The 10,556-nt window shown below is 48.7% G+C and overlaps 1 protein-coding gene across 22 annotated transcripts in view; it reads right to left on the minus strand.

Moving 5' to 3' along the window:
• The window catches only part of Tcf7l2 (transcription factor 7 like 2), a 263,597-nt gene that overhangs the window by 117,338 nt on the left and 135,703 nt on the right, over positions 1 to 10,556 (minus strand). The window contains exon 1 of one of the 22 annotated variants that reach the window (XM_019209033.1): positions 8,762 to 8,815. The exons of 20 other annotated variants lie outside the window; for them this stretch is intronic. In XM_019209033.1, the coding sequence (XP_019064578.1) occupies positions 8,762 to 8,800 (39 nt within the window). In that variant the 5' untranslated portion in view covers positions 8,801 to 8,815. Of the gene's footprint in view, positions 1 to 7,718; positions 7,878 to 8,761; positions 8,816 to 10,556 lie in introns of those variants that run through there. One more of the 22 variants, XM_019209027.2, reaches the window with a different exon arrangement.

Below are 10,556 nucleotides of genomic sequence, written 5' to 3' on the forward strand. Positions count from 1 at the left end.
CAGAGAGGGAGGCCCCAGGCTGCAGACCCACGTGGTCACAAGCTGGGAGACATGAGTTCTAAGCACGGGTCAGGTCCTAGTTCTTAGAGAACCCATGGGGCGGGCTAGCACAGACCTAGTGCTTGGTGTGATTACTAACCATGATTACTGGTTTGTTATTACTGTCACTGTTAGGGAGGAGCATCTGTAACGCAGAGCTGGTGGGGCACAGAAGCACCAACCCCAAGCTACCTTCCAATCAGGACTGACAGGGTGCGTGGGTGTGGGGTGTAAAAACTCACTGTCTTCCTCTCAGATGCTCATGTAAAGGGGATTTTAACAAAAGTCAGAGCTTTGTGATAGCTGCCCACGCCTGAGTTACTCTGTGTACCTGAGCCTCACCAACTTGATTTTTTCCTGTCCAGTCAAAGCTCTATAGCATGGTGAAGGGGGCTGGAAGGGTAGAAAGGGACAGGAAGTTTTAAGTGCTGCCTGGTTTTAGGAGGGGACATGGTCCTCCTTTCTGACCCTGAGTGACCACCAGGCAGATCTGTTCAAGTTGCCTGGCTCCCAAGCTACAAGGGGGAACCCTGGTCCTATCTTCCAAAGGCAGGGTCTGTCTGCTGCTCCACCTAACCTGTCTATACCTGGATAGCTTTGAACATGGAAAGGTTTTCTTCTTGCAAATGCCTGTGTGCCTCTAGCCTGAGACCCTGTGGTCCTTTCTTTCCACACCTTGTTCTGCCCTTTGCTGGGGTGAGATGTGTATCATTTAGACCCCACTATGCCTAAGTTCCTTAAGGAAGGGTTGTATCTTCTAGAACTTTGTGTCACTTGCAGTGCCCAGCTGGTGATAGTGGCGAGCACAATCTCAGAAAGTGTATGAAAACCACCAAATCACAACTGCAACTGGTAGAAGAGCAGGCCAGGGCCAACCTTATGAACTGGTTCCCAGTAAACACTGAGCTCTTTCAGGGCTGTCTACTCAGAAGAGATCAAGGGTGTGTGTGTGTGTGTGTGTGTGTAAACCACCCGTCAGCCCTGACACAAATGCTATTTCAGCTGCTCTAGAAAGGTTTTAGAGCACAAAGGAACCAAGGACGAGGCTATGAATTCAAGGAAGACCCAGGTATGAATCCTCCCTCCCCACCCCCTCTGTTTCTGTCTCTATAAACTCCAGGTGAGAATCATGTGCACCTGATAAGCTTGCTGTGGAAACTGAAGGGGATCACGGTGCCACATACTCAGTCCAGTGCCTGGCATACTGCTAAACATGCAGTACAAAGAAACTGCAAACACAATCCAATGACCATGAATGAAGACGGGGTAGCTGCCTTTCTTGTCTTTTCCCATTAAATTCAGAGGGAAAAGCAAGGCCACAGACAGTAACCCTTATTTCAAAGGTAAGAATGCCATCATGGGGCACGGGTGAATGGATGATCTATCTATGCGCACCCTTCTTCAGTTAAACACCCCAGTTAAAAAGATGATATTTAATAAGTAAGTCTTGGGAGAAAAGTCATCATTTTACTATGCCAATGACGAAGACTGCCACAGAAGAGCTGAGAATTTAAAGCAGATTCGTTGAGATGACCCAGTCAGGCTGACGAAACTCTGAGTTAGAGCTAAAAGAAATGCAACATAAGAAATTCAAACAGCAAGATGATCCTTTGCTTTTCCCCCACTTCTCTGAACAGCTCCCACTTCTTCACAGAGGTCCTTAAGTACTGTGTTCAAAACTACTGGAGGGGGATTAAAGACCCACCTTCCACAAAGGCAACATGGGACTAGTCAGTCAATGGTGGGAGTGAGGGGGGGGGCTTAACAGCCTGCAATATTTGTCTCTTCACCCTCCTATCTTTCATAAACAGAGGCCAATGTTCGAGGCAAACAAATGGAACACAAAACCTGGCACCTGTTAGGTGACTACTTTACCTAAATATATCTTCAAAACCACAGAGCCAGGAACTCATGCTCAAGATCACGGTAGTGACAGTCAAGGGACACTGCATGAAGAGCCTGTTATTAGTATTTAACCCCTTGAGAATGAGTAAAACTATGAACATACCAGGCACCAAAAACTCAAGCATTCATAAAATATTCCAAATAACTCTAAAAGTGGGATGCCTATGTGCCCATACAACCCCACCTAGGGCAGGGCCTGACCGAAGGCCACTGCCACAACACTGTTACACTTGGCGCGGCTCAGGGCCGCCCCGCTCAGCGCAGCCTCTGAGGAGCATGAGGTGTCCACACCACCCTCTCAGCGCGCCTGTAAAGCAGCTGGCCTCTGGAACTAGGCCTGGGTGAGGAAAGGCCTCCCAAGTCACACACCCCAGGAGGGTGGTGTTTCCAGGCCTGGGAGCCCCAGCCTCTTGCCTAGGGGCCCTACCTTTGGGGTCTGAAAAGACTACTGCCGGGCAGGTTACCCACCGTGCTCATGGACAGATCCCTGAGGTGGGCTCCCCAACAGGATTCAGATGGGACCAGGTCCTCAAATCCCCACTGCCCAGCCCCTGCCTACCCACCCCCCAATCCTCCAAATCCAAATTGGGAGCAGCCCAGGCTCTCTGGCTGGACCAGGTACACCCTCACCACAGCAGACTGCGTGAGTTTACCAGTGTTTTACAGCATTTGGCTGGTTCTGGGAAGGGCTGGGGGAAGGGGTTAGGACATTTAATAGGCTGCCTCTCCTTCCCAAATACCAACACGCAGTGTCAGGGCCTAGCAGGACCCTAGAGGTAAGAAAGGCACGATGTGGCTAGTTCTGAGCCAAGAAGAAACTAAAGGAAAAGCTGAGAAAATGAAGCAAATACTAAACAAAACAAAACAAAAAATCTATTTAAAAGAAGCCAAACTCCTCACCTGAGTTCAAATCATTAGGAGTTTATACCTTCTACCTGGAAGAACTCCTATTTCCCAAAGTGAAGCTCCCCCACCCCACTTCATTCATGAAGCTCCATGGGTTTTGGAGCCCTGAATAGTTAAAATTATAAAGAAAAGGTTCTTTAGCCGCCCTCAAAGCACACAAAGCCTTTCCTCTCGGAGCACATTCATGGGACTCCAGTGTGGGGGAGCAGAAAAGGGGGTGCCCCTGTGGCTGACCTTTGACCTCTGAAGAAAATTTTAAGCGCAGGGCTCTGCAGCTTGGCCCTGCAGCTTGGCCGTGTCACCCTCACGTCCCAGGGCCCACACACCCGTCCGTGTTTTGTTCATAAATCGGGACTCGGCAAGTGAAAGATTGATTGAGTCACTTGTGGATCCCTCGGCCAGCCCCTCTCTCACCCTAACCTCTCAACTTCTATAACTGGGGGAGACCTAAAGAGAATGAAAGCGGGCCATTCACCTCTGCAACCCATTAATCAACAGACGCTGAAAACAAATACAACCATTGCTGGCCTGCTCTCTCCAGCAGCCTCCTCTTCAGTGGACCCCTCCCCATGGCTCTCTCTTTCTCTGCAGGAGAAAAAAACGGGGCCAGAAAAGTGCCTTTAGGAGCCCAGCACAATAAAACAAAAGCTGCACAGAGGAGCATTTGTCAGCCTTTTCCCCTCCACAGTGTGGAGATGGAAGGTCTTCAGCGGTCTTAAATTACCAGCCCTCCCAGGGATTGAAACTGGCTTTTGGAAGGGACACCATTCACTCCCCGTTTATATTTAAAAAAAAAAAAAAAAGGAACGAAAGAAAAGGTTTACAGTTTATCCGTGCATATTTCCAGATGCAATGGGTCACGGCTGCAGTGAGGCCAGTGGCAACTAGTAAAACATTAATAGATGCCTCACATCATGGAACCATGGAGAGCTGGGGAGGAGGGGCTGGGGTAACACGAAGGAGAGAGAGGCTGTTGTTTCTGTCACCCACAACTCTTTGGTGACTCAAATGCTACTGTTTTGCACCAGGGGGTGGTGGGCTGGGCAGCCAAGGTAATGCTCCTGCCTCAACAATGTGACACCCAGACACCAAACAGCCGCTCAGCTGCTGGAAGGGTCACAAGGAGACACACAGTGCAGCCTGGTCCCAGGCCTGCAAGTGCCACCTCTGCCCGAACCATCTTCTTTTAGGTTCTGTGAAACTCTGCCATCTACTGAGGCAGAGGGCAGCGGCAGGCCTCCCTCACTGGGCCTCAAGTGGGCTTCTTCAGTGAAAGTCAGCCTTCCCCTTGCCTCCCACGGCTGGCTACTGGGAGCCCAACCGGGACCTAACCGGCTAAGTGGCCAGGGTGAACACTTGCTCCATCCTGCCAAAGGCTTTGTTCCAGGGAATGGTGCCCCTTTGCCTGGACAAGTTGTCTATTGAAAGCTAGAACAGTGCTGGTGAAAAGAGGGAAGGTTTCTCTGGACCTGAGTTTCACATGGAGAAACTAGGTGGTAAGAAAAAGAAATCTGCTCATGAGATACAAAAGAAGAAATGCTCGCCTACAGTGGGTGTGCACAGCCTACGCCTTTTTACAGAAAAGACCCACCTGGCTGCAAAGTTCCAGCTTCTGCAACCCGAGAGCCCAACGCGAAGGGTGCTGCTTACTGTTTTGTAAATTATCAATGGCTGACTTTTTTTCCTTCTCTCTCTCAGTAGAATCAAATCCATCGGGCAACAAGAAGAGAAGAGGAAAGATGCTCCCTGCCATCTACAAAACTCTGTTGGTTCAGTTTCTCACAGACATTTCGATTCTTCTTGCAAGGAAATGAATGAGCAGGAGGAGGAGGAGGATAAATGTGCAGCCAAATTTCATCCCAAGTCTCACACGCATGCATATACACACAACTAACTCAAACCCACTGAAGTTCTTGGCCTTTGGGGCAGGGGAATAATGTAACTGCTCAGCTGGTAACATGCCAAACAGACTGCCCAGCGCCAAGGGCTCAGAGGGTCAAGTTCAGCTCCTCTTAACCTTTTCTTAATCCCCAAAAAAGAAGGTGGGAGCAGTGGGCGTGAGGGCTAGAGATTCCCGGGTGGGCATGCAAGAGGAACCTGGAAAACAGAGACGCTCCCCGACTGCCTGGCTTTGTGCAAGCTGCAGCCAGGGCCCAACCCAGCAAAGTTGTGCTTTCATAGGCTCCTGAACAATGACTTCCAGTTAAGTTCATTAAGCATAATTTATTTCTGCTCAGTCTCATTTATTTCCAATAAAAAGAAAGCATCCCATTGTGCATCCCCCCAGTGAACCTTTAAAACACTTGCAAGCAAAACTCTAGGCCGGCAGGTCCAGGTCCACCCTGGCCAGCTCGTTTCCAGGGTTTTCTTCCTGCCTGCTTCTCTCCAGCAGCATATAAAATTCTCAACCTGGAGGTCAGCAAGGGGCTACGACAGGACCGTGGGCCTGCTGACTGTCCTAACACTCCACCAGGTCTGAGAGATGAAGGACCGGCCATTTACCCCAAAGTAATTTCCCAGGAATCTGCAGCCTCCACCCTCCTGCCAAATATTTCTCTACTACTTGGGTATTAAATGATTAGTGTTAGCATAATCAATCTTGTTGAGGGTCGGGGTTTGTAGAGAATGTTTGGGAATTGGGTAAGAGGGTGCAGCTGTTTCTAGGAGAGTGGCTTTTCAAAACAGAGCCAGGGATAAACCTAACCTAATCCAAATGAAGAAATCTAAAAGCTCAAATTCGAAACAACTTTTAAACGTAATAATGATTTCCAGGCCACCCCCCCACCAACACAACAACCCCAAATCTAGGGATTCCTAAATACAATGGAAAGGAAATCACCAATTTTGATTGCGAATAAATTCTAAGTGCATAATGGTTATTATATCCTGGGGAGTTTAAGAAAGTAGTGAACAGAATCTGACACCACCTTCCTAATTTACTTACAAGAAACAGCTGCATAAAAATGTCTTTTGTTGTTTCCCTGCACCCTGCGCCTAACTTTCAAATCTTAAGTCTGTATCTGAAAATCATGGCTGCTCTGTGGAGTCTGATGAAAGCTTAAAAAACAGTTATTTCCTTGCGATCAAGTACATTTTCTCCCTAGAAAAGCATGAGTACACCCAGAGGAGAAGAAATGAAAGTTTGCATTCATGTGGCCCGACAAACACAAACGCCCAAACCTGGGGATTCAGCAAGAAGTCAGCAGAGGCTGAAAGGGAGACAAACACAGAGGCAGACCTACATTGTTCTGCTCCACTTTGCCCCGTAATGACCCAAACACTGACAGCCTTTAGCTCAGTAAATGACACGCGTAAGTACGACACAGAGCTGGGCAGGGCCAGACGCGGTCACTGCTCCCCGATTCCACGCTGAGGAGTCAGAAGTTCAAGGGAAGGAGCAACTGACCCAGGCAAAAGTTCATTTTTTTAAGAGTCCTCAAATGTGAGCAGAAGTATGTCATCTGCAGGGCTTGTCGGGATTTCATCACATCCCACAACACTGCAGGAGGAAAGAATTCCATTACACAGCTCAGCCAGGTCCCCCACCAAACTCAAACCACCAAGGGGAGTTTCCCCGAAAAACACAAAAGTTGCAAGATTTGCTGCTTTCAAAAATGCAGATGCAGCAGCCTGTTATGATGATATAAAGATCAAACTATTGGTATCACCAGAGTTGGGAATTCATCTGTTGAAAGCAACTCCCCTCTTACAAGATGTGAAGAGTGGGGGTTTGCTCTCCCCAGAGTTTCTGGAACCTTGACACGGGTGACAGCGCTGGGTGTGAAATCTGAGGCAACAGGACGTAGGCGGCACCAGCCTGGGCTCGCTCCCTGGCAGCAAGGAGCAGTTTATGCATGATCTGAATGGAGCGAGAAAGCTGCATGGGACGGGAAAGGAAGACAGAAGGCTGCGGTTGCTTCCCAATCAACCTTAGAGCGTTTGAATATGACACACAGGACTCCATCCCTGGATTTGAAAACGTAAGGATTCTTAAGTGTCCACAGCAGATTCCATTCCTTCTCCCCGCAATACTGGATCTACGAGCTGGTCAAGCTACTCCATAACTGAAGTAATCTTACAGATAGATAATAAAGGTATTGCCCCCAAACTCAAGTGAATCTCCTTACTGCTCGTGGCTCGAGATCTGACCCAAGGCAGGAACGGTACACTGTGCACCCCTCACAGCACAAGCAGCTGTCATCGGGCTCGCGCTCAGGTTTCCAAAACATATTTCTCATTAAGTTCAGAAAAATACAGACTCCACAAGCAACACCAGAGCCCGGAAAGGCCAACGTCTAAATTCGGAGATTGAGAAGAAATGCAACCAAAGACAGAGCAGCAGAGAGTTAGCGTTAAATATGAAACTTAGATCCACGGGGCACAGAAGCTCTGCTACTGTACCACCTCCTGGCTCAGAACCCTCTGGAGCTCTGGGAGCTTCTCTCTGAGGCCAGGCCTTGTCCCCTGCTCTCTTCCAGTGCAGCCCACTCTGGTAGGTAAAGACAAAATGACTTGTTAGAAGGAATCCCGGGCCCGCCACCCCTTCCCAGATTCCAGCTCACTGCACAGACTGGAAGGATCGTGATGAAAGTCAGACTTTCTCTCCTCCCCATCTTCTTTTAACCCTTTCCCCCCACCTTCCCCCAAAAAGCTGCTGTGAAAAGTAGATGGTGACCAGGTACAGCCAGAGTTACCATTTATTCTTGGTTTGCTTTTTCCTTCCCACTGTCAATTCTTTTTTTCTTTTTTTTTAATTTTAAAAGAAAGCAAATAAACCATGTTTAATGGTCAAGACGGTGAGCGTGGACACGAACACACACACACACACACAGACACACACACACACACCACACACACCTGCTACTCACCCAGCAATTCAAATTGAGGTGCCAACCGCCCAACTGCTGCAAGAGAGAGACCCCGGGGGCCACCGTGCCTCCCTTCCCACTCAAATCCTCCATTCCCACTACAACTGCATCCCTAGGGTACATGTCAGGCCAGCTGGTCCTCCTCTCCACCTCTAAAAAAACTTTCTCTGTACCTTCAAGATGGGACTGGGCCAACGTTTTTTCTTCCTCCCTCCCGGCTCTTCTTACTTTTCTTTTTCCTCCCAGCTTCCCCTCCCTTTATACCGCTCACTTAAAGAGCGCGAAGAAAGCATTTTAAAAGATCAAGATGGCTTCAGGTTTCTCTCTGGATACACTCAAAATGCTCCAAGTTCTCCCTCACTCTGCCTATAACTTTTTTGCCAATTCTCTCCCCTGAACGCCCTTCCCTGAAATTTTTTAAATTTAAAAATAACCACACATTAATAATCTAATTCAGCTGGTTGAAGACTCAATTTTAAAAAAATCAGATCTCCTTCTAGTTGCTAATCTTTCTGACTACAAAATCCATGAAGGAAAGGGGAAGGCCCATTTTTCCCCTGCCAGCTCAGGGCGCCTAAGGAAAAGTCCCCCTCCCTCACCCGTTACCTTGGGCAGCAGGGACAGAGCTGCCGCTAAGAGTAGCAAAGAAATTATGGTCAGCCATGAGGGAAAATGATCAACCAGATGTAGTAGGCAGGCACTTTATCTGTAAGATTGTCAAATCCCTCAAAACAAATTTCTTAGGGAGAGGGGGAGGGAGGTGGAAAGTATCTTTCCTTGTCACAGTGACTCGGAAGTGACACTTGGCAGGGCCTTGCCTGCCATTCTACGCACCCTCTCTTCCTTCCACAGAGAGTCTACCTGAGAGGCCTTTCCCTGACCTCCCAGAAGCAGGAGCAACTAGGCTTTGCCTTGGGCTAGCTCACTTCTTGTTTGGCTCTGGAGTTCCAGAAGCTTTCCCCAGAAAGAGAGAGGGGAGGAAGGAGAGGAGAGAGGGGAAAGGCAGAGGTGTGCACAGACTGAACCCCGCAAACCCAACTTACTTTTCCTGGGGCTCTCATAGGGTCCAGGGCTGAGTACATTTGTGTGGGTTTAACTTAGTGTGAGTGAGATTCAGACATCACAGGCCTAAAACCGTCCTCCTTTCCATGCAGGAGGGGAGCGTGAGAGGGTGACTGTCCAAGGAAGACCACACTCATCCAGAATGCTCTTCTGTCCTTCCCTCCCTGAGCGTTAAGTCGTTTCACCCCCTTCAAAAGCAAATACACAGCTCTGATTTGCATGGAGGTGAGAAAACATCGCAGACCTGTCCTGCTGCAAACAAGACCAGTAGCAAAGATTTGGTTTCCCTGGCGGCAGGACACCTAACATAAAGAAGATGGCTTTAATTTACTGAGCTGACTGCAAGGTTGTTTATCTCCAACCCTACAGAACTGCTTTTATGACGCAGGTTCTTTAAGCAATCTGTTAATACAAGGCACAAGTTAAGACACCCCCGCCCCCAGCCACCAACAGAAACAAGGGCCAGGAGGACGTAAAGATAACAAACTGGGAATTCCTCATTTTCCTTTTTCTTCTTTTTTAAAAATACTGCTCCATGGCCCCTCTTTCTGGACTTATCTGGCCTTGCTGGTAAGTGTCAGGCAGCAATCTTTAAGGCTCTTAATACCAAAACAAAACCCCGCCATTTCCCTTTACATGGCGGTAACAAAAGCAACGAGCCTCCAGTTTGACAAGTAAAAAGCCCCAACCACACAGCCCCCTAATTGCCTTCCCTCCCTCTATTCACAGGGACCACCACACTCCTGGCAGCCGCCTTTGTCACACATGCAATTTCTTAAGTAAACTGCAAGTTCTCTGCCCCTGATGGACAGCTCCCAACCACTCACTAACAATTACTTATAAAGTGCTGCAAACAGGACGGGCAACTCTGACTAGGAATTTATTTTCTGGCTTTCTCAAAAGACAAGGAAAATGGAAACAGCAAGAAGAGCCAACGCATTCCAGACTGACCTCCTCCTCCTCCTCCTTAAAAAGAAAAGGGAAACCTCCTCAAACTAAAAACTTCTAAGAAAGTCCTTCCGGGTATGTGGAGCCCCACCGCACCATCCAGACTTCATTCCCTAGCGCCCCATTTCTCAGAAGTCCGCCCACGCTAGAGTATTTCCATTAAAAAATCAAGAGGCGATCGAGTGCTGCGAAGTTCTATGGGATTAACAAGGGGAAGAAGAAACACGAAAACATCAACAACAACAGAAACCCAAAACCAAAAGCAATCTTTCCCAGACCCCATAGCGTCCTCTCTTTTTTGCATGAAATTACAACCATGTGGCCGAGTCGGGGTGGAGGCGCCCACTCCCACCCCGTCCTCATCCCGCGGTCAGGAAAGTTTTGTACTGTTGTTTTAAATACAGAGGTTTGAGACAGGAAGAAGGTGACAAGGGGACATGGTCTTGCAGGAATGCATGTATGAATAAGAAACACTGCCGATCCTCCACCAAAATGTTAGGGGCTGAGGCGGAGGGGAGCAAGGTGGGTGAGCTACTAAGGCTGACTCGGTGGACGAAAAGAATTCAAATCGCCGCCGCCACCATCCAAAGACATCCATTCCCAAGTTAAACAACAACAATAAAACATTTCGGGGAGTACGGAATAAAAACGTCTTGTCAATTTCCTTTTTTGCCCCCCCCCGCCCCCAAGGACGTTAGGGGGGAAAAAATCAAGTCCGTCCACCGGGCACCTGGATCAGTCAAGGGACATCAATCTCAAAGTTACTGCGAAGTGACAGCGGGCATCGGACGGCTGGGTGCGGAGCCCCGGGACGCTGCGGACCGGGCC

The sequence above is a fragment of the Fukomys damarensis genome, unplaced genomic scaffold, assembly GCF_012274545.1.
Source record: "Fukomys damarensis isolate Sample0158 unplaced genomic scaffold, DMR_v1.0_HiC HiC_scaffold_8, whole genome shotgun sequence".
NCBI classification, from domain to species: domain Eukaryota; kingdom Metazoa; phylum Chordata; class Mammalia; order Rodentia; family Bathyergidae; genus Fukomys; species Fukomys damarensis.